This window comes from Papilio machaon, chromosome 18 (assembly GCF_912999745.1).
Source record: "Papilio machaon chromosome 18, ilPapMach1.1, whole genome shotgun sequence".
Classification (NCBI taxonomy): Eukaryota; Metazoa; Arthropoda; class Insecta; order Lepidoptera; family Papilionidae; genus Papilio; species Papilio machaon.
In genome coordinates, this window is record NC_060003.1 from 3,309,964 (window position 1) to 3,335,179 (window position 25,216).

A 25,216-nucleotide genomic window follows, 5' to 3' on the forward strand; every position below is an offset into this window, starting at 1 on the left:
ATTTAACTGTTTCGTTGTTTTTAATTATTTGATACGTTAACATTGAGATTAAATTTAAAGCAGTATCCAAGTTATTCCTTGATAAATATCAAAGCTAAGTAACGTGTAAGTTAAAGTGAAATCTGTTAAGTTAGCGGGCGTAATCAATTAATCTCAGACATGCACACTTTCCAATAGAAAATAAAGAACCGACTTTCCGATTTACAGGCGAGCGCCAAGTTTTTATAGGGTTAAAAGTTCGATACTTTTGCTACATTGAAATATTGAAGTTTCCTTTGAATCTGACGTATAATCCTATGGGAAGTGAGCGGAAGTTTGACGTAAAGTTCACAGCGGTCGATAAACCTAGGTTCTATTACACCTTCAATGATTTATTTCTATTGAACAAGCGACACATGATGAACTGAAGGAACATATGTGATTGAACTAACGCCCTACAATTTTTTGAACGATTACTTCAAATCAAAGAAAATAGAAAATCTTTTTTTAGTCTTTCGTCCGGACGGCAGACTGATATAAAATAAATGTATTTTTTCCACAACTTTATAAAGTGTTTCCTCGTAGAAAACACCGCAAACATCAAATATCTCTAAAACTATATTGGTTATCCTGATATATAAGTCCGTATATCCTTAATTATTCAGGGCCCCTACTATCTCAAGACAACACATTAAGACTCGCGCCACTAGCTGTCCTCGCCGCTCGGGGGATTGATTCCAGACTAGCTTATGTTAATAAATGCCTTAAAATATATTCATTATATTTCTATATCACTATGCTACTTTAACATTTTTACATACTATTTTTATTTTGTTTTCACATATATCTCTAGAGATATATTGTATATATTTGAAAACAAACCAGTGGTAGACGCCAGCAAAAACAAAATCAGTTGCACGAATTGGCCGGATCGCCCGGTGAAATACCACGACCACACAGAAGACTAGCGTGAAGTGGAATTAATTCCGCGTTTCGTCTGATGAGTGTGGTGCCGGAGACCTAATTTTAGTCATCTTTCCCTTCCCACCCTTTTCTTATAAGGAAAGGATGGGGAGGGGAGGTGGATTTGTTAGAGGAGGAGATGCATTGGAAGGTTAAATATTCTCTTTTTGTGCGTTTCCTCCTTCGTCGATTGAGGGTAAGCAACGTATCCGAATTGCGAATGTCTATGGGCAGCTATGTTATTACTAGTAGTACTCATTTGACATAAGCCAGACAAAAGCCATTAGAGACATATGTATGTATTATGTCTAAATGAACCTTTAGTTTACCAAAACAGATAATGTCTTCTCCAAAGTTTATAATTCAATTGATTAACATACACACTATACACTTTATTAAAAATCAATCATCATTTTAATACGGCGTATTGAAAACAAAAGAGCGAATCATATTACTGTAAAGTTATGATGTTACTTTAAAAGGAAGTTAAGTTAAACTTAGTTAAAGGTCTATAAAGTGCGGAATTTTTTTCTTCCCCAATAAGTAAGCCTTTTTTTCATTTAACAAAAGCGTAGTGTATAAACCGTTGTATATCAAATTTGCTAGTAACTAAAAAAATACATTTTTAAGCAAGGTTCCAAATATTTTCTTACATTAATTTTTAGTCTGACTTAATTTTTTCGACAAATCGAGATCCAACAAACGGAGAACTGTAAGAATAACAATTAGATTCCAATCTTCCCTAATTGTAAAAGCATTGTCCGCTGGGTAACTTCGTATAATGTTTTTTTTACACGAGGGTATAACATTAAGATAGAGCAGACTAGAATATTCAGTTAATTTTATACATGACGGCAAACGAGCAAGCAGCCACCTGAAATCCTTAAAATAGCTAAGTGACTGCTGTTTTTAGACATCTTCAATACGAAGAAAGTATATCAGTACTTTCTTTTCCTACTGCTCTATGTATGCTGCCCTCGTGTGATACTGGCATAAACGTGATTTTAGGCACAGCGGGCGCGAGTTCTCTCCACGTCGGATTAAGACGGCATTATCTAACTTGGGGGTGACGGCAATTCATTCATCCTCCGAGCTGATGCCTCCCTTCGATACAACTCGGCATATTCCTTAAGATTTTATCGACTTCCTCAAAATTGGATCTTTGAATGAATTATCCTTTTTGCAAGTCTGACGTTGCTGAGAATTAAAAATTTTTGCTAATATTTCCTACGAGCTCGCTGTTATTCATTTATTTTTGCAACCGATAAATGTTACTATACAAGTAGAAACATACGAGTATTTTACATAATCGTATATTTAAATAATCACAAAATATAAAAATTTCAACATTTAATAAACAATTTTTTTAACCATTTAATATTACTTTGTCTTCGGTTCGAAAATAATACAGAATTCTAAAAGTTCGACTTTGCGCAGTATTATTTACTATTATAAAGTATAGTTTATTTAAATATCTAAAAGCTAGGATCACAAAAATATCTTTGGCTTCCTCTTAAAAACTTTAAAAGTTTATTCTTGCGAAGAGTTTAAACATTACAGTTATTTCCATAGTTAACGACGCGGCAACCGGCGCAAAACTACTTTCTAGCGACTTAAACACTGATCTTTTTAACAATTCCCTTCAAATGTTTCCTCGGAGCGAAGTTAAGGCGTAAAATGAATGCTTTGCAACTTGCAGTCTTTAGCAAATAAACAAAATATGTTGATGATACTACACGAACACTTGCGCCATCTCGCGACCGTAACGAAGTTATGAGAAGTACATAAAGATAGCATAATACTTTAGTAAGAAAGTATTTATGTACTTCTCTTTCTTACAAACTTTTAACATGTCATTCGGGTATCTTAAAACCATAAAGTAAACTTTTCCTTCGTTAAAAAGTTAGAAATTTATGCTGATCGTGATTCAGTAAGCATATTGAAAAAAAGAAAAAAAAATGTATGATCCATTAAAACTTTATTACAATTCGCTATTAGTATAATGGCTATTAGTTTGTCATACGACTTTTCCATTTACAAATAGTCGTCAACGTTACTTATTATCTGGTTCCACAAAAAATTCGTAAGTTTACAATATTTGCATATTTCAACTTCGAATTTAGTGCTGTCGTCGCCAAAATCCTCAAATCGAATAAGTTACGATATTGTGTTGTACGGCTTTGTCCAACAACCGCCGCCTGAGGCGCCCTATGACCTAGTATTAGATTAAAACCACAGCCTAGCCCAGTTATGCTGAGGCTTGACTTTGTAACTACAATACAGCAGTATTATACACGAAAATGTTATCTTGTTTTACATACACCTAAAGTATAGCTTAGAATAATTAACACAGTTTGTGTCCGTCTTTAAAACACATACAAGAATTTTAAAAAATATTTATTTCCATTTAATAGTTAAACTATGACACCACTGATTTTTTCCGATTTATTTATTAATTGAAAGTTATCCAAGAATAAACCTTAATACATATTTGTATACTTGTGGTTTAACCTGAGATAAACATTTTGTACAATTTCTTTTGTATTTTTTTTGTAACTTGACATAACTGCCAAATGCCTTGTTCTGTTGTTAATTTTTAATCTGAAAAAACGCTTATAATTAATTTGTACTGTACAGACGCAACCAGTGATATGGTACGAGAACGAACTGCCTGGCCAAGTGGTGATACTGACTGCCAAAGACTACGACTCAGCAGAGAACGGGCCACCATTCACCTTCGCGCTTAATGATTCCGCCAGCTTCGATATACGATCCAAGTTCCATATTCAAGGTAACAGTTTTTTTTTTTAAATTATTATTCTATTTTAACTATTAACTATTAGAGCAGCAACTACCGTGACATTTGTATAAACAAATATTTTTATTCCATCTCTTAAAAAAAGAGAGCAATGTTTTTGTAGTGGAGTTTCGGCAGCGGCATATTCACGGTAAGTTAATGCCGACGCCTATCGATATTCAAGAAAGTGGTTTAAGAGGAAGATTATTATCCCTAGACTAGATCCATTAGCTAATAGTAAAATTTCATAGAGATTAAGTTTGATAAATCCGTCTTCATTTTGAAATCTGGTTCCGACAACCTGAATCTCTGGGGGGGGGGGGGGGGGTAATTTCAAAGAATCTACCAAAATCGAGTTCACGATTAATTAATGTAGTTAAAATGCAATAAATGGTGCTAGAGACGAGCTAGCTAACTTTGTTTTTGTAAGTGGCAATTCAATTTCCAGGCCGCCTCCAGTACCCTATTCAAGTTTGCGTGTTGATAATTGTAACCCACGTTTGCGGAAATTATTCGCCACCGGAGCGAAATTAAATAAACTTTTTCACTGCCGCTTAAGCTATATTTCGGAGATGTACATATTTTGATAGTTGAAAGAAATTGTACTGTTGAAACTGTACGTTTACAAAATGAAGAAAATGGTAGTGTTTTAAAGTGCTGTGTAGTAAAGTTCACTGCCAAAATATTTAAATCATTTTTACAGTAAATTTATTTTAAAAAACCGAGATATTAGTTAATGGCATAGGCAGTCCCCTAATATTGATAGTCGATTAAATTAATTGTCGTGGGCGGTTTCGTATATGTGCGATTTGTTGCCAACCGTCTTCGTGGGTTGCCATATTAATTACTCTGATTTACACTTTGTAGGCGTTGCTCTTTATTTAACTTAATTAAGATTTTCATTTACCGTTAATAAATTGAAAATTTGCACGCAATATCCAATATTGAGTTATTAATATTAAATCTTTGATGTAGCTTTTGATATAATTATTCAAAATCTGGGTTTTATTTTGGAAAAAATATTTTTTTATCCTGTTTCAACAGTACTTCGTTTCGTTTAAGTAGTCGATTAATTATGTACTAACTATAATCGTACGTTTGCAGGCAATATACTATCAACTCTAGTATCATTCGACCGAGAACAACGCAAGGAGTACAGGATACCGGTGGCCATTACTGACTCAGGCACGCCGAGACTGACCGGTGTGTCTATATTGCACGTTGTCATCGGAGATAGGAACGACAATCCCATGGGTCCGGGGCACAGCGATATATTCGTTTACAACTATAAGGTAAATACATTGAAAGAGAGAAATGTATATAAAGAGTCAATGTTCACTGGTTTTACGAAATACGTGTTTTTAAATTTATTTGAGTTTTTATATCAAAAATGAAACACGCAGTGAAGTCGTAAATGAGTTATCATGAAAAGTATCACATAGTTTTACTGGGGCTCAAATCTAAAGCGCCCGGTAAATCAATTTTTTGTCAAAAATTTGATGCGGTTCTGTTTAGATGCGTTCTTGCATATTTCAAAGGTTTGATAAATATTTTTCTACATGCTCGGTTTAACAGAAACAAAATGTAACTAGATCATTATCATTAATCGAATAATATGGTCACACTATAAAATAACCCGCTCTCAGTATTGTTTCTGTTAATTACACCGATGTATTTAAATTAATTTACATTTAATTAAGCTTTCCTCAGTGAAAATGTTTCGCACTGTATAGGTATAATTATAGCACCGCATAGGTCGCATTATTTCTATTTTTATTTTATCTTATAGACATGTACCAAATTATAACTGAAAACATAGGTATAGGGTTTTTCTATACTCCTCCATCGAATATAACCCATGGTAATAGGTGAGATTGTTCAATTTTCTCACGTTAGTGTCCTAAACAAGTCAATAAAATGTAAACAACAAATTGTAACTCGTCTCTTCTTGTTTAAATACATTGTAACAATCAAATAATTTAGCCTCATAATGAATTCGTCTTTAGTAAATATAATTAATCCGGTTTGTCTGCAATATCCTCACTTAGCCATCCAGTATAATTCAACTGAGTATTGTACTCAAGTTGCATTCAGAAAGTACATTGTAAATTCATTACATTACTTTGGAATTGTTTACAGCAGTCTAAAACTCTTTAGTGCTGCACATAAATTCCTTAAATCTGTCCCATAAATTGTTGTAGTTCACTCGATGAAGCGGTAGATTTATTGTGTTCTTGGTAACAACCACACCCAAGTTTATGACAGAGTTTTTGGGATATCATTTTCGTTTCATACACTACGTAACATAGTCCTAATACGTCAACCATAATAAATGAAAAGCTGTATGTTTATTTCAAAACTATTTGTTTTTAATATCACTGTCTCGGAGTTTAATTTAAAGTAATAAGATAATAAATACCCGGCAACACTGCAGTTCCTCTTGTGTTGCGGATGTACATGGCCGTCGATAACCAACTCGGTGTTCACGAAGCTCGTTTGGTATCTTTTTAAAAAAAAAATACTCCTGTATTTTTGTAGCCAAATCGAGTTTCGTTCATACTACAAGTTCAATAGCAACTAATTAAAAATAAATGTATTGATAGATTCATTTTTTTTATATATTTTATCAGACAAGTGATCTTATTTTAAGGATACTCTTTGATATAATCGTGTGTAAAAAATTTAAAATTGAATGATGCAGAAAGATAATGGTTTAATCCTGCATTCCACATATTTAAAAAGTAATTGGTATTAATTTCAAATTGTTTCCTTTAATGCTTCAGACGGAAATTTACTTCAATGAAATTTACAGCTGGCGATACTATGTGAGTATTAATATAATTAATATTCAGCTATTGATTATTTTCCCTCGTTTTGCAATTTTATTTTCGAGTTGGTTTTTTTTTTTTGTTTGAAATTTGCCGGTCAAATTGTACTGGATGGTTTAAGTTTGTAATTAGTTTCAGAGATTTCGTTAAAAGTTGGATGTTTTGATTCGATAAGGAAGTTTTCGAGCCTTTGTTTTAAATCTCCGTCGTGAAATTATTTATTTTTTTCTGTTAAATTTCTCAAAGCACCGTTTGCTTTGAAAATTAAAGTGGTAGCTGGATTTAATTTCAACTTAATTTTATTACGTTGTGATGCAAATGTTTTAATATAAAACGGTTTTTTACTATTACTTCCTACTATTATTAATGCATCATAACCCTCCTCTTTTCTGTACTGAGTATCGTCACAGTGTGTACTACTCTTTCATACATCTCTGTCAGCCGTCATATTTGAATTCACTCCTTTTTTACTTACATATTGTCTTTCACACAATCTATCCTTAATTTCTTACTTAATTATATAGGTTTAATATCTAATCAATTTAAATAGTGAAAATTTTAATAAAATTATAGGAAATTCGGATATGATTTATAAATGTAGAATTATGTCAAAGTAATTGTAAAATCATAAAAAAAGTCTTTAAAATTTACGAAGTTTGTTGATGTTTCATAATACGTGATGATATATACAAATACAGTGAAAACATCACAATACTTTATTAATTGTGTATTAATATCAATGTCATTATTAAAATAATAAACGTAGGTGTATAGTTTTAATGAATGTTCATCCATTATCGAAATGTAGTTATCGCTCGCACTCGATTAACGCCGAATTCAATTACGATTTCATCTGGCTTCATTTCATTCACAATTCTTCTGGAATGAGATTGTTTTTGATGTGTCCATGCCTCTTAATGTATTTCCAGTACCGAAACATATTTATATAGTTGTTTTATCTTCAAAAGGAATAATTATGTTTTGATTTTTTTTTGTTAGCAGTTTGACTTATACTTTTGAATTGAATGGAAATAGAGATGTTTGAAAAGATGATAAACGTCTATCAGACAATACATTTTGTAACTTATCTCTGAGTAGGTAATAACATTCAATTTGCATTCACTGAAGCTACTGAGGGGGTATAAAACACACAAGTGTCGCTTTAACAGCGCAAAGTTCACTCTGTGCCCTCAACAAACCCAAGGGCGTAAAACTTTACGATTCCTCACTCTGGTCGCGACTATTTTTCGGAATTAGTCGTTTTACTGTCGGACGAAAGTTATGTTCACTTTTACACTGCAAGCCTTTACCGTAAAATATTGGTTATAAACATTCTTGACAGTAATTTGCGTTAATTTGGGAACTATAATACTATACTCTTGCATATTTTGCTCAAATCGATGTGGATAATGCAAACACATTACGTAAATATAATTGTAAGGTAGCTGAGATTACAAAGCAGGTGAAAACACAGGACAAATAATGATCTCCATGTCCTTATGGACACTCATGTCAGGTTACCGCACGATTATTTTATCCGATCTTCGTTCTTTTGTCGTTTCAATTGTCACTCTCTACTTAATCAAGTCACCTTTCACACAGTTCATCCACCTCTTCCTAGGGTTGCACTAGTCACAAAATATTATCAATTTTATTGCAACAAAGTTTCTCACTTCAGTCACCTATAGGATAAAGTAAATGCTCTTGATGTATAATAATGATCCTTAAAATGTTAATTCCGCCTTAATGAAATTGTAGTTTAGTTTACGGGCATAAACAGGGCTTTAGGTGGGGAGGTAGTTTTTATAGTCCTGACCTGATTCCTCTAAGTTACGCCGACCGTAATATTCCAGATGAGACGTCAACGAGTGACGTTGTCATGGGATTTCGTCAGATTCGCGCCGTATTATTCAGCGGCCATTGTTCACGAAATTTGAACAGACTTTTTTCTTTTGCCTAATATTTGATGAAAACTTTATTCTGTCTGGAGACGTCCTTTAATTGGTAGCTTAAAAAATTATAACATTAAAATATTGTAATTTTAAGGAATCTAATATGAATAAGAAGTTTTAAATCCTCGTTGGTTCTTAATATATTTGTTAAATGAATGAAATAATTTAATAAAATCTATGTGTAATATTTAAAGTTCATCTCCGTCTTAGTAATAAAACTTGCATAATTTTTGAAAAGCCCTACGCACGCTACGATATTTGGGAACGAACAACTCTACATGCAGTACAACCAAGACAAATAACAAAAAACGAAACTATTCTACTCTGTACAGTTCCATAAAAACCTCTGAAACGTTGTAGAGTAAACATAAAGTATTGTTTTTATTATTTTTAGTTTCATATTACCTATTGCATAAAAGCACAAATTATATTTGAAAACTTTCATTGAACATTTTACCATATTCTTTAAAAATCAATAACATATTTTATGTTTATTGTTTAACTACATTGTTTTCCCACTAGAATTTTAAAACTAGTTCTTTCTTTCACTACATTCATTTGAATATTTTAACGTAATACTTTTAAAGCTTGTAAATTTCTCATCTACAATACGCCTTAACAATAGAATTGGTACAAGTTAAAATCATAGGACTTTGTTTGCAAGTCCTAATAAGAGTTTAACAGGCTAACTGTTTTGTTTATGTTCTAACTATAATAAGATAATTCGAAATTGAATACAAATGGTCGTAGTCCCCTTTCTAATTCGTCGACTGCTCCCTAATGAACCTGAGACATCGCCGCAAACGAGGCGACATCTCTCGCACAAATTGAACAACTTCCTTGCAGATTAGTGTTGCCAGTTGTTTTTCTTGGATAAGCAAACAATGTTGGATAACCTCCTTGCTGATTAATATTTTATTTGTTAATATTATTACTTTTTTTGTGAAGAATCACTTTCATCACATCTTTTTGCTTTTTAAAGCTATGCATATAGCTTAACAATCACCGGAAAGCAGAAACTATGATTAAACATGTATAATTAACTTTTTTTTTAAATTTAAAATTCTAAACCTATGTCTGTAAGTTTAGATATGTATATTCTGGCACTGGCCTTAAATAAAAAACGATTGCATTAAAAAAAAAAACATATTCAATAAATCGTTTAATATCACAAATGTCTACTTAAATAAATATGATACAAATTTTCCATTGAACGTAAATATCAATATTAAATAACATCATTATAACTAATAATTATATTAAAATGCAATGGAAACATTTAAATATTGTTTAAATTTATTACATTACTTGGATAATATTAATCAATTTGTAGCATTTTTTTCAGTACCACAATCTTACATCTTTAATGTTTTAATCTAATTACCAAAACAATTGTTTTTTACCAGGGCGAAGCACCAGATACGGAGATCGGTCGTGTATTCGTCGACGACCCGGATGACTGGGACTTACCGGATAAGAGGTTCATGTGGCTACCGTCATACGAGAAGAGAAGTCCATACTTCGATGTGCACAGTAACACAGGCATGATTACTATGAAAGAAGGAACGCCTAATGGAACTTATCTATTGAGATTTAATGTAAGTTAACTTGAGCTTTTCTTATCTGTTGTATAATATTTAATAAAGGGTAATTTTCTTTATCCTAACTTTGTACATTTGAACAAAAACATATTGTTACCTCTTTCATTCTCTTTACATAAAAAAGAGATAAAGTGTTTTGTAAGTGTGTTGTTTCTGTGGTTTTGAAACCCATAGTTAGTTTTTGATGAAATAATAAAAAAAAGTTTTATACTCAAACGATACTTTCCATAGGAATATACTCTTAATGCTTTTAAATAAAATAATTTTTGTGACTATTTCAATAAATTTGTGTAATTATTTGCGAAAGATTACAATTTTGTTTAAAAACTACAACGACAAAACCTGTATTTTAACAACAAAAAGTTCTAAAGAATAGTCATTAAAATCACGGGTAAATCATAAACAAACTAGGGACACTAACAAGTTTAAGTGTAACAGAGTAAATTAATTTTTAACGAGAAACTTTTTAATTTGCCAACATAAAAACATGGAGCGAACAATATTTTTATTAAGAGCCGACACTACGGCGTGGTTAAAACATGAGCGTGCAAAATGACGACTTGCGCAGTAAATACTGAACGCTAAATTATTAAGTTTGAACCGCAAGTTGAGAGGAACATCTCCCGGCCACTACGGACAAACTTTTTCTTGTTCAAATAAATCTTTTCTTAAGTAAAGATAACGGTTATTGCTGTTACTCTTTAAAATATTCTCTTTATCATTTGCTAGTTTTGCTTTGATTAAAATTGCTATTATAATATTTAAGGGCACAAAATTTAAATAGCGACAACACATTTATTTTACTGTTGAATCACCAGTGGTCAAAGACACGTGATTAACTAAACAGTGTCTATCTGTAATACAGAAATAGGTTTAAGTTTTACTTAAAGTTACAACAGTATATTTTTTTGACTGACGGGGTCTTATTTTCGATATTATTATGTATTCTTAAATATAAGGACAATTTTTTCCCTTTAGGTGACCGAAGAAAATGAACCTCTTGTGCCGTTCCACTGGGTGGAGGCAACAGTAAATGTCACCATCAAAGAGATCCCGGAGGAGGCGGTAGACAAGTCCGGCTCAATCCGCTTCGTCAACATCACCGCTGAAGAATTCATCGTACCGGAAGCTGACGTAAGTACATTTCAATTTGATGAAAGCGCCATCTAGTAAACTACGAATAATAACAATTTTCTTTTGTTTATTTATTTATTTTTTATTTTATATTGGAAATTGGCAAACGGGCATGTGGTCACCTGAATTCGCTATATGTTTGAAATTATTATAATGTTTGTGCATTTTCAACGAAGTGACATAAATGTAACTGTCATGCTTAATAATATGTCAGTAAATTGCATTAATATAACTGTATCGAATATTTTGATTAAACCAATCAGTGACGATATACGATAACATCAAAATCACATACCAAAATTCATGTCCAAATATATTCCTAATGCAATTTACTATTCAAACTACCACGACCCAGAAAAGAATCATATTTCGAGCTTCTTGTTAATTAATATACAACCGTAACTGCATAATCTCACGATCTATATTTAAATTGATGGTGTGACAATGTGACACGCCTAAATATCGCTTTTCGCGTCGGAATTTAGATGCCCGTGAATGTTATGGGCTTTAGTCACACGATACGCAAAATGGTACAGTCGTCAATGCATTTCTATGATCCATGAACTTTAAATCCTTTGATATAAAGTTCAGATTGACCCAATACCGCATTCGTATTAGTGTACGCGACTGTACTGGTGTAAATTTCACTCGCTTCCGCACTGCGGTGACCCAATACTTCTTTTTCTGTCTAGCACGAAAGCTTGCTGGGGAATTCGTATAAGTTTATTGCTTATATCTGTTAGTACGAAAGTTGTCGAGTCTAGCATCGGATTTATATTTTTATTGACAATATATTTTTGATTTATAGACCGTAGTTGCGGGTTCGTTAAAGAAAATATTTTTGGCGTTCTTTGAAGCAAGCGACAGACTGTGAAAATATATGTCATTGATTTTATTTAAAAAGAAAATGTAAAGCACATATAACATTATAAGTATACTTGAAGTAAAATTAACGGAACACGAAGTTGTAAACAAAAGTTATCCCCAATCAACTAAATTTGATTTGTAGACTTGTATGGGTTTATTAAAGAAAAGTTCAGCTTTAATCTGCGGATTATATCTTGTACATTTTGTGCATTAAATCGGTCGTATTAAAAACAAACTGAACCAGAAACCCAGTTGGTGAGTATCATCGGTAGTACAAAAGGTTCATGATAATTTACGACCGAATCAACAGCAGTTTCACTCGCTACGATAGTTTAATTTGCAAATTTATGCTCGCGGGTCGAGAATTTGCATGTCAGTGGCGCCCACTCGGTTACTGTGTCGTTGGGAACGATTAATTCTTTCTGATTATGCTCAAGTACATGCTTTAAAACGTTTTGTTACAACCAAAATCGCACTTTTATATCTTTGTAAATTATATTATGTTAAAAACTGATTTTTTCGTATTCGAGATTCCATTACGGTAATCATATTTCGTGTTTGTAGCAAAGTACTTTAAATTATTTTATTTTGTATTTATCTGTTAATATCACGCTGAATATTATTACAGGTATCACCATATTCAACATTTAAAGATTTATAAAAGTTATACGTGTAAAAAAACAACAGTTCTTTTTTATGTATAAACATTGAGAATGGACCAGTTATAACGGGCAACAGTACCGATGCTTTCAATGTTGTTAATAAACAAATATTTTTTTTTTGTAACAGGGTACGAGTAAAAAAGACAAACTACATCGCCGTCTCGCACAGCTATACAACACGTCACTAGACAATGTGGACGTGTTCACGGTGTTCAGTAAGCCAACTGTTAAGGACGTGTTCTTGGATGTCCGATTCTCAGCACACGGCTCTCCGTACTATCCCGCAGAGAAACTGGATAGTATGGTAATTGGGATACAGGAAAAGGTGAGTAACATAACACTTTCAATGCCACCGACTCGTCTGATGTCGTTCTAACAAAAAAGTCCTAGTAGTTTGTTAGGATTTCTATAAAGTAGCTATGAACATCTAAATTTGTAATTTATTTTTGACTCAATTCGAGAGAAAATGAATCGAGTTTATTTTTAATGTTTCTATTTACTTTGATGTTATAAAACATACAAACTTAGTGTTACAATTTATAAATTAACCAATCAAAATGTTTCCATAGAAATCTAATCGATAAGGTATTGAGATGAGCTATGTAAATAGTAAAGGCCTAATGCACAAATACGCCGCGTATTGTTGACGCTAACTCCCTAAACTAACATTTGCCAACAAACAAAACTGCTCCGTAGCCTTACCTTGAATCGATTACTTACCTTCTGTACACTTTATTGCAAATAACTGGGAACAGTAGTAAATATGAAAAGCGTCTGGAAACTTGCCTTAAACCTAAATAGTTCTGTTTATATTTACAAGATGAAGATAAGTCGACTTATGTACTGCAGAAATAGCTTTTAAAACAAATTAAAATTTCCACTTTTGTTTATTTGTTTATCCAATGTTAAAACCTTGCTCTTATTAATTCCTTGGCTACTTCCACTTATCGGACGACAAGCAAAGTAAAACTATCCCCTAAGTTAAATTACTTTCCTGATCGAATCATTTTTCAAACATATTTCAAAGCGTGTAAAATGTAGCCATAAGGAATAGCGGCACTCTATTTTATTAGAATTTTAAAGAAATAAGACAATTTTTTTACAAATTTATTTAACTGCGACTTCAAATGCAAATTCTATTACTTCGTAAATTTAATTTCTATCTGGTTTAGTGCATTTATAATTTTAATAAATTTTATTAGATTCGCTACTTATTACGTCTTAAACCATTACTTTTTAATTTATAATGCAGGATATATGGCAAAGAATTTAGATGCTAAACCATTTCAATTAAATTAATCCAAATCATTATTTATCAGCTCGAAGAAGAATTAGAAGCAAAGATATATATGGTGAAGATCGACGAGTGTCTGATAGAGAAGGAGCAGTGCGAGGACTCGTGCAGGAATGTGCTGATGAAGAACAACGTGCCTCTTTCCGTGTACACCAACACGACTAGCTTTGTCGGTGTATCTGCAAGGGTTGAGTCTGAGTGTACCTGCGATGTTGAGGAACCACTCGTGTGTTTGAATGGAGGTAAGGAATTTTGATGATAGAATTAAATACGCGTACTCCATCAATCAGCAGTTTATCATTTAAATCTCGTTCAGTAATTGTTATACAGTACTTACAACTGTGTATTTCTGTGATAGAAATCTTTGTATAAAACATATCTTTATTCATAATCTTTGACGAAACTGGTTACAGAGTATTGGGTCTCAGAAATCCATATCAAAGTGTGTGACAAAACGAACTAGGTTCAAATTTAATTAGTCAATGTGTATTCGAATATTGTCTTTTCTTACTGTGACATTCTGGTGCCGAAAACTTTAAATTAAAAATATTGTTGACTTTATTTATTCAAAGAGTAAGGCTGCAAACAAGTGTTAAGACAGTAAAAACTCACACTCGGTAAATCGTATTAGTAAAAATACTTTATTTATTGCGATATTTAAATAAAGTATTAAAATTATATCATCGAACACACAGCAAGGAATATCTCAAAGTTCATAGCCGACTTTACGACACCCGGTAGATATGACATCATATACGATGGGTTTTATTATGTGGCCACACAATGTAAGCTTTATTTTAAGTGCATATACCACTGCAAGATACGCTAGCTGACGATTTTTACGATATTATAAAAATATATCCTTCCAAATAAATAATACATATAAAGTGGTCAGTATACGATGTCTCCATTTCAAAGAAAAAGGTTTATTATCCGTACACAATAAGCCAATAGCCGGAGCTCGAGTTTCGAAAGCGGCCGCCATTGTTGTAGCACTTTTATTTCTCATAAATTATAACAGCCAAAAGGGAGTAATAAAGCTAAAGAAATGTACTGACTGATATAAATTATTACGATCTAAAATATAACTTCAATGTTGCAAACAATTTATATATTTTTTTTAAATAAGAAATTGGAATGTCAAATATTTATTAACTATTAACTTTTTATAAGAGAAAATACAAGCGCTTTATCTTACCATGGGTTTTCTCTTCAAAACCCGCGAAAAACAAAATTGGCACATCAATTCTTCTTTATAAAATATAATAAGTAACCTATACATAGATAAGCAATAAATCATAATACTTAATTTAGTTTATATTATATTTCATTTTAAGATATTCCTCCCAAGTAGGGTTGGCAACAGGCAAGCGACTAGCTGTAATAAATAAAGCTAACTTTAAGGTTTATAAAACCTAATGCGTCGACCCTTCATGAGTGGAATAAGGCCAAGGAGATGATGACAATCTGAATCCAACAATTTGTAAAATGAACATCAACAACTCCACTTACAAGCGCGTATGATAAATATACTATGAAATTGGTTTATTCAATTCGTTTACGCCGCGCCGTAGATACGAAATTGTTTCTTTAATATCAACCATATAAAAGCCGTTAAAATACTCCATAAAGTATCTATCACTCAGTGTTGTGTCGTAAATATAAAAGCGTTTAAATCAATCCTCTGAGCTAACAAAGTTATATATTAACTAGCTGTCGCCCGCGACTCCGCCCGCGCGCAGTTAAAAAAAAAAATGAAAAATAGATGTTGGCCGATTCTCAAACCTACTGAATATGCTCACAAAATTTCATGAGAATCGGTCAAGCCGTTTCGGAGGAGTATGGCAACGAAAACTGTGACACGAGAATTTTATAGTTGGCAACTAAGTAATTGCGGATTTCACTAATACATGGCTTAAGTTGAATTTTTAGGTTTGTAGACGTAGTAGAAATGTAAAACACATTTTGTTATTTAATAGTTGGCAATTCAGCTGTCAATCAGTAAAAAAAGTTTTTTGATCGGTTGCGTAGTTTTCGCTTGGTCTTCATTGAAAAATGGAAAATCAACAGGAACGTTTAGTCATATTTCCGCAAGGGGAAAAACGAATTGCAGGCTCATAAAAAGTTATGTGCTGTTTATGGTGACGAAGCCTTAAAAGAACGGCAGTGTCAAAATTGACTTGCCAAATTTCGTTCTGGTGATTTTTCACTCAAAGATGATAAACGCGCTGATCGTCCAGTTGAAGTTGATGACGCCCTAATCAAAGCAATAATCGATTCGGATCGTCACAGTACAACACGTGAGATTGCAGAGAAGCACCATGTATCACATACATGCATTGAAAATCACTTAAAACAACTTGGCTATGTTCAAAAACTCGATACATGGGTTCCTCTACATTGAACAACTAACGAAATTAATCAATGCAGTTGAAGAAAAGCGGCCCGTCTTGGCAAATCGAAAAAGTGTTGTATTCCATCATGACAATGCAAGGCCACACACATCTTTGGTTACTCGGCAAAAATTATTGGAGCTTGGTTGGGATGTTTTGCCACATCCACCATATAGTCCTGACCTTGCACCATCGGATTACTTTTTGTTTCGATCTTTACAAAACTCCTGGAATGGTTAAAATTTCAATAATGATGATGAAGTCAAATCGTACATGATTCAGTTTTTTGCTAATAAAAACCAGTAGTTTTATGAACGTGGGATTATGATGCTGCCTGAAAGATGTCAAAAGGTCATTGATGAAAATGGGTAATACATTACAGAATAAAGTTATTTAGTTCCATGAAAAAATTGTCTTTGATTTTTTATAAAAAATCCGCAATCACTTAGTTGCCAACCTATTATATTAGATGTATACTAAATGTCAAAACTTAGTTGTACACTTTGCAATATTGATCTCCAAAATTAGATTTTTGAAACATCATTTAATAACGTAAACATTAGTTAGTTTCTTACGACCTATAATTTCTTGAGCTATATATAAATATTTTTTTTCATAATTAAGTGCCTATAAGTTTAATACTAATTAAATTCCACTCAACAAAGTATCTAGTAGATAAAACTTAAATCACATCATGAACCTAGCACGGATGTTATAAACTGAGACCGACGTTATCCCCTGAAGTTAGCATCGCAAGGGTTGGCTTGCACCAAGAATCGCGTTACTTCCTTCCCACTGTCATAATGAAGTTGTGGAACTTTACTAACAACTTACAATTTAATAACTCACTGACTTAATAGAGAATTGACTTATAATAGTTTTGAATAGTATTTTTTTTGATTATCTACAGCCATTGGGTAAAACTTACTTGTTAAGTGGTAAATTGGTGTTATTATTTAATCGAGTTAAAAATAATTAAACATCGAATAGGTAAAGTTAAACGGTTTGATAACATTAACTTCGATTAAATTTGTCGACAAAATTATTTGAGTCTATTATTTGTTTCGAATATTTAAAAAAAAAAACTTTCTTTTAAATTGTATAATAATTTTTTCGTTATATTTTGGTAGATTTTACATATCTTCCGCCTGTTAACTTTCACGCTGTACTAACCACTTTATAAAATACATTTAATATAGCTTAGAGGGGAAATTGGTGGGCTAATACTTTGGTAAAGTTTACGCATAATCACGTACATTTACATTTTGAAAATGAGGGCATAATAAAATCTTAAATTCGGTTACATGTGAAATACCCTTCGCAAAGTATTACTGTCATCGGTAAAATTTCTAAAGATACTTAGAAATTGTTGTATACTTTACATCTGTCTGCGTAACATTTGAAATACTTATTTTTAACATTTTTTTTTTTCTAGGAACCCCGTTCGCGGACAAGTGCGAATGTCCAGAAGGTCTATCTGGGCCGCACTGCGAACAGACGTCGATCGGTTTCCATGGGGACGGCTGGGCCATGTATCCTTCCCCGCCAGCCTGCCACGAGGGCCACGTCACCCTCACTGTGACGTCACACGCCAGCAACAGCCTCGTCTTCTACCTAGGACCTTTGAAATACAACCCGCTGTTAGATGTACAAGGTTAGTGTTATTGCAACTTTTAATTATTAATTGATAGCGGTTAAGGGGTTAATTGACTAGGTAAGAAAAGGCTCGTAATTTGATAAACATGACATGATACACACATTACTGAATTATCCGATTAAATTCTATGAGTGCAAATATCAAATATAGTGTTAAAAGTTTCACAGTTTCAAAATGACAATAACGAGAAAATATAATCAAATATCTCCAAGAAATTGTCTGGCAAGCTTAAAAACTTATGTGTTACAGTTTGCTTTTATAGTTCTTATTTTATACGCTTGTTTGGTTTTAAAAACAAAATAATAAAAAAATGTTAAAACTTCCATGTCTTCTGTTCGATCGGATATCGAATGTAGCGGTGTTTGGAACAAAATAGAAAGCGAGGGAATTGACAGCGCTGCCACGGATAAGCAGCCGGTGTCGCGGCGCCAAACATAAAAGGTTCCAGACTTTATTTCGTACTGGGACTGCTTGTCTAAGTCTTTTCACAGCTAAAACTTTTGTCACTTAAGACACACCGCTGTGCTATAATTTGAGATTTAAATATGAACTTGGACAAACAAAATAAAGTTATAGCTTTATTTTCCGTGTACCCAACTGTTTTTGCTGATTCGAATAAGTGCAAATGAATTTGCTTTCGAAATTTCTCACGTCAGAAATAAAATTCGTGGCTAGAGCACAATTGAACTCTCCATATTTTGTGCCAATAATTTGTCCTTTACTTTTTCTTAATTTATCGGGTATAACGTCCTAATGTACATTTGAGCAATAAAAATTATATTTCTAAATGACTGTAATTAGTGATATATTTCAACGGAATCAGTCGTTAATCTCTTTAATTAATTAACCATTACAATTAGATTGAATGACCACATAGTGTCGTAAATGTACTTTTTTACTACTACAAATAGCAGCTGGCAAATTATTTATTTTTTTTGGACTTCAAAGCCAGAGTCAAGCTGTAAGTCTAGTTTGAGCAGGCGCTTAAATTAGGGTTAAGAGATACTAGGGTTTTAGGATTTCGATTACAGATGACGAAACTTCATCCACACCGTATTAGTTATGTTATGTCTCTTGATGGCATGTCTTTTATTATATTGACGGCCGATTTTTTTGTTTTAAGTTTTATTATTTAAAATTGTAAATCTTGTGCGGGATAACGTAGTGATATAAGCCTTATTGTTAATATTGAATTGTTAGTGTCCGGGTCTTTGGCACCGCCTCGCCGCCAGAGTAAATACGATCCCCAGACGTTGCCAAATTGCCAATTCTGTTAAGTATACTGCACACACTTTGAGTTAGACGCACGATTGCTTACGTTCGCGTCGATTGCAGATTTCTTTGTGATCACGGATTCAAAATTTGAAGTTGTAAAATGATCTAAAAACAATTTTGAAGACATGATACCTTTTCTCTTCTTTACCTTCCTCCCTGAATGATCCCTTGATGTTTAAAAGTGAATGCTAATATTTATGAAAGCACTTAAACATTGCAATGCGTGTTCGTTCATCAAAAATACATCAAAACGAGAATTATATGTAAGTTCAAAGAATTAAAATCGGTTACCACTTAGGATTGAAAATTGTACAGCAAACTGTCGCAATAAGAGCTGTAATTTAGCATGTGCTATGTCAAGTTTTCGACGTAATTGCATTGTGAGCGTCGAATTACATTTCGCCGAAGGATAGGAAATAAACGTCCTCGATTGTACAATTCAAATTAAGTCATACAATGAACTACTATTGTAAAGTTAGTCGAATAAACTGGTCATGTATTTAACTGGAATTAACGTTGGTCGAGAAAGCGTAACAATGTCGCCGGCTACAATGAATATGTCACAGTAGATTGGCGTAACAACTTGAATAATGATTTCCGGACGAAATCCACAATGGACCCCGGATAAGGGCACGGAACGAAGTTTTATTTCTGAGGGGGTTCGTTAGGGTTGAACGAAAGGTAAAAATTTAATTAGGCACGTCAAAGATAAAATGAATTTTAAATTAAGTATATGTTTTATTGAATTACATATTAATAATTTTATACAAAGTTATAAAACATAGAAAAACATTTAATTAAGTAGTTTTTCGTAATTTTGTAATAATAAAGTTTCGTTAATTTGAAATACAGTCAAAACCGTTTATGACGACATCGTTTAGAACATCATACCGGTTAAATTGACCAAAATCAAAGGTCCTGGCTGAATGTTATATACATATCTTTCCTATTAATACCTGTCACCGGTTGTTACAACTATCAGTTTTTACGACTCAATATGAGTAGTCCCTTCGATGTCGTTATAACAGATTTTGACTGTATTTAATTTTATATTTGAAATATATAATGAAAAAACCTAAAATATGTAGGAATATAAATCATACACATCAAATAACTGACTAATATTACCAAATTTAAACCTCCTTCAGCCCTGACAAGCGAAACGAAAAACGAAATCCAAACAAAACGTAATTCCAAACCCGTTGCTTTGAAAAGAACGAACCAATAAGGTTTCTCACGTCATATGAAACGCGCTTTCAATAGCTTTGTTTGGGATTAAAATTTGCACTTATCTTTAGGATATCATTTTAAATAATTAAAGACATTTGTATTTCCAAAATCGTAAATAATTACAATAGTAGTATTTTATTTTTGGAAGAATTGGAGAAAACGTGTAATTATACAAAGTATTTCCCAGTCTATTGCTGGACATAGCTCAAAGTTTCTACGTATTTACAGTGTTCTGAATAGCTTTTATCCACGATATCGTCTGCACGGAATTAATAAACAAAAGAATAGTAATCTTTCCTATTTATAATATTATATTGAAGATTATAGTGTCATACGTAAACATACATAAATTTTCCTTCCGTTGTCCATAGCTGTAAGTAATGATTTTTTAATGACATAATAATGATTGGTGACGAATGTGTTGTAAGCTTTGTTGAGGTGATGGTTTTATGATAAGACTTATTTCTGTGTTATGGGTTACGCGTAATCATAGTTTTTTACTTTATATGATATTGATTTTGTTCCGTTTTATATTTAAGTATTCAAATTTAAGTGTCCAGTGTGTGTAAAAAAGGAAAAAAACAATGCAATATATTCGAGAAACGTCTTTTACCTAAATACTTTATATAATTCTTTAAACATCGTTTTTGTTCACAGATTTCATGTCACTAGAATTAGTAGAGGGATTCCTAGTTCTTCTAGTTAACTACGGCTCCGGTACTACGAGGTTGAACAATAGCGTAGTCCACGTAGCGGACGGCAAACCTCATCTAATAGAGATAGTCCTCATGAGAAGTTCCATAGAGATGTTTGTAGATAGATGCAAGCTGTCCACATGCATGAGCCTCGCCGCACCTACAGGACCTAGGGAAATACTAAATGGTAAGTCAATTTTACTGAAATATTAGAATTAGGGCAATTTTCAACAAACATCCCTAATATTTGGGGGTCCCTAAGCAGCATTAGAAGACCCCTAGTTTTTACTAGGTTAAATCTAAAGCTAAATTATGAACTAAATAAAAATTTAGTTCATAATTTAGCTTTAGATTTTAGAAGATTAACCAAAGAGGCCGTTATCTAAAAATAATTTAGGACCTGGTTGGTGAAAACGGACATTATTACCTTTTAATTCAAAGTTTAACTTTAATACCAAGTTTGAGGTGTGATGATTGTGTTTGGCAACATATTTATTTATACATTTGACTTATATCAGTTTTGTATTCAACCTTTTGTATTTTCATATATTATCCCCTTCTCAAAGACCGGCAACGCATCTGCAGTTAATTTGGTACTGTGGATGTCCATGGACGTCGATTAAAACCTCTGTTTTCCTGCTGTTCGTTTGCCCCCTTTTCAAATATAGTTGATGTCTATAAATAAACATTATCTTGTAGTAAATGGTCCCCTACAACTGGGCGGCGCCAGCATCGATCTGCAACACCTGGCGCAGACCTTCGGCTGGCAACATGTACCTACCAACCAACACTTCGTAGGCTGCATCAGTAATTTCACTTATAATGATTTTGTAAGTATACTTTGCGTCAAGTTTTATCTTTTACCGTATTGCTCTTTCAAAGTTTACTGTTTGGTTTCTAGTAATTGATAATAAGTAATCCAATTTTCAATTTCTTTGACAATTGTCTAATTATTAGCTAGACTATACTAAAGGTAATAGAATTAGTTACGAGACACTGAGTACGTAAACGATATGTGCGACCAATTATCTCATTGAAGTATATCATTATATATCCTTGTGAATTGTGCTCACCTAATAAATTGTTTTATTGGAATTATTCATCTTTCAGAAAATCTTTAAAGAACCCAATAGTGAGATAGTTAATAGGTACTAAAATCAGTTTCATTTGATTGTGTCTTTACTAAAATAGTTACCAATTCTAGGGCTGTGCAGTTTATAATTTCCACGAAATTACGTTTCATCTATAGAAGTCTTATAAGTGAAGCTGTAAAATTACAAAGATGATATTTAGAAGTAAAGGTCAAGACACAAAATTAAAAACATCGACATAAAAGAGTCATTTCTTATTTAGATGTACAACTTGGGCGAGCCTTCGGTACATCGCAATGCAGACCCGAGCTGTCAAAGGAGTATGTTCACCGCTGTCACATTCGGCATTGACACCAACTTCCTCGTCGCTATATTGGTTTGCATAGCCATATTAGTCAGTAAGTACAATAGTTTTTTTTATTCCTTGTCATATATCAGATTAATATAAATGTTAATAACTTAACTTTTCTAATTTGCCATGATTTTGATAGGATTCACAGTGCGTCTTTATATTATTCAATGTTTTATCTTAATAAGATCTCAAGTTTATCGGACATTTGGTCACCTTTAACTAAAACGACATAAGTTTTCCGTAAATCAAGGAAAATGTTGTAGTAGTTTGCCTAATATTATAAATGCTTAACTCTAAAGCTACTTGGGGTTATTTGTCTTACTTAGCATTAACCTACTTCAGCAAAGATACCATGTCACTTATCTGGAAATCTCTTCAATATCTTTACCCTGAACCTTTTCTTCCAGTACTTCTCCTAGCAGTGGTAGTACATCGCCGTCGTGCGGACGCGTGGGCGGAGAAAGAGCTGGATGACATCAGAGAGAACATCATCGCGTACGAGGACGAGGGCGGCGGTGAAGGAGACGCGGGATACGACCTGCACGTACTCAGACAGATGTACGACGGACCGCCCATAGACAGTGATAGATCTGCCACTTTCATGCAAGCACCAGGTAATATCTCACTCTTTATCTCTTACTCACTCTCTTACAAACTCATTTTTACTCCCTCTTTCTGTGAAACGCTTGTCTCCAGCTTAAATAAAGCTGGTCCTCAATCTTTCCTGATATTAAAGTAACTGTCTAATTTAAAACTATCATTTCATAGGTGTTTAAATTGCCACATACAAAATTAATTAATTTTATGCGTCCATGGGACAAATTCTTGCAAAATAAAATCCTTAATCCCCTTCATTGTTATGTCTTAAATTAAACAAATTTTACATAAGATTTGATACTTTATTTTCATAGTTTTGTTACACTGTTGTTAGTAGACTCTAATTTATTGTTCTTCCCAGTGGTAGGCGCGGCTCCGGACATCTCCGGCTTCCTGGACGACAAGAAGTCAGTGCTGGATCGCGACCCCGACGTCAATCCTTACGACGATGTGCGTCACTACGCGTACGAAGGAGATGGTAACACCAGCGGCTCTCTCTCCTCACTCGCCAGCTGTAAGTTGCTAATTTAAAACATATTTCTACTAATTTTTTAATTAAATGCCATCTTTAATAGGCTAAGAACAGGAGAAAAGGATTAAAAGGACATGGGACTTTACACAAAACTAGACTAGACTTTTAACGTACTTCAACTTTAGTCTAAACATGTTAATTCCGAGGATTAAGTATGTTTTTATTTGTTGGAAGTAAATCCAAAGAGAAACTACTAATAAATAAGGAAAAATAAATTGCATATTTATTTCTATTCTGCAAGCGAATAACTCTACAACTTATTGTACAATAAATCCGGCATTTACATTTTTTTTCCTCTGTTTGGTGACAGAACATTGCTCCCTAAAATATAGTGGTCATGTCCGGTCAGTTTGTTGTGTATCAAATTGAGTTGTAAAATCTTTTTTTTGCACCGCGTAACGAGACCTGTGTACACGACATGTTTTTCTCTCTGTTATTTGCAAATTTTTGTAAACTTTTTGTTGACTTTATGATGGAAATAAAAAAATCACTTTACATCTGATATTGTGTGTACTCTGGTTTGTCGGTTGTGTTTTTTTTTAATATCGTCTCTTCTAACTGGGCTTCCACTAGTATTAAAAAAAAAACAGATAACCAGTAATCCTGGATTATTTACACATCTAGAATTTAGCAGTCTCAGGCATATTGGTTACCTTAAATGTAAACTTTTTTTATATTTTTTTTGCTTTTTTTTCATTAGGTACCGACGACGGCGACCTCAAGTTCAACTATCTGTCAACATTTGGTCCGCGGTTCCGGAAGCTGGCGGACATGTACGGAGATTCTGAGGAGGAGCGGCCGCACGAGGAGTCGTGGTGCTAGCGGCACGCCTGGCTCGTGTAGCCAGACGAAACTGCACCTTACGTCACCTCGGTATAGGGTCTGTTTTGCACTAACTCGCTCCGGGATAGACCAAACTTATGCCTTACCGCTTCCTTCATTTTAACTCTATGTGGACGCTGGAAAGTGAATCACTGGACCCACCGCTCTGGAATTCTCTGGAGAAAGCCTGTGATAGTTTTGCGCGATCTAGGATTTTTTTTTATCTAAAGTGACTTTTTTTTTGTTAATAAATCTGTGTGAAATGTGGTTTTACATTAATTCATATAATCTTATAAAAAATATTGGTACTTAATAATGTTTGAAGAAATAAAAGTGTTTTTAGTTTTTTTCGTTGATATTTTGAAAATATATATGAATTCATTTAAGATCATATTTTTGCAATTGTTTCAGTAACAAGTTCTTTTTTTTTGTTTTATATTGTAACGAATGTAAAAAAAAATTAAACAAACATTTGTTATTGTCAATTATGGTCGC

At 33.1% G+C, this 25,216-nt stretch overlaps 1 protein-coding gene across 1 annotated transcript in view; it reads left to right on the plus strand.

Moving 5' to 3' along the window:
• LOC106707400 (DE-cadherin) overlaps nucleotides 1–24,947 on the plus strand; it is a 193,230-nt gene extending 168,283 nt beyond the window's left edge. The window contains exons 12-24 of the mRNA XM_014516041.2: nucleotides 3,580–3,733; nucleotides 4,844–5,031; nucleotides 9,926–10,117; nucleotides 11,099–11,254; nucleotides 12,911–13,108; nucleotides 14,103–14,319; nucleotides 17,906–18,124; nucleotides 21,290–21,514; nucleotides 22,027–22,157; nucleotides 22,681–22,816; nucleotides 23,178–23,384; nucleotides 23,729–23,881; nucleotides 24,600–24,947. Of these exons, the coding sequence (XP_014371527.2) occupies nucleotides 3,580–3,733; nucleotides 4,844–5,031; nucleotides 9,926–10,117; nucleotides 11,099–11,254; nucleotides 12,911–13,108; nucleotides 14,103–14,319; nucleotides 17,906–18,124; nucleotides 21,290–21,514; nucleotides 22,027–22,157; nucleotides 22,681–22,816; nucleotides 23,178–23,384; nucleotides 23,729–23,881; nucleotides 24,600–24,721 (2,298 nt within the window). The 3' untranslated portion in view covers nucleotides 24,722–24,947. The remainder of the gene's footprint in view (nucleotides 1–3,579; nucleotides 3,734–4,843; nucleotides 5,032–9,925; nucleotides 10,118–11,098; nucleotides 11,255–12,910; nucleotides 13,109–14,102; nucleotides 14,320–17,905; nucleotides 18,125–21,289; nucleotides 21,515–22,026; nucleotides 22,158–22,680; nucleotides 22,817–23,177; nucleotides 23,385–23,728; nucleotides 23,882–24,599) is intronic.
• Nucleotides 24,948–25,216: the final 269 nt, after the last annotated feature.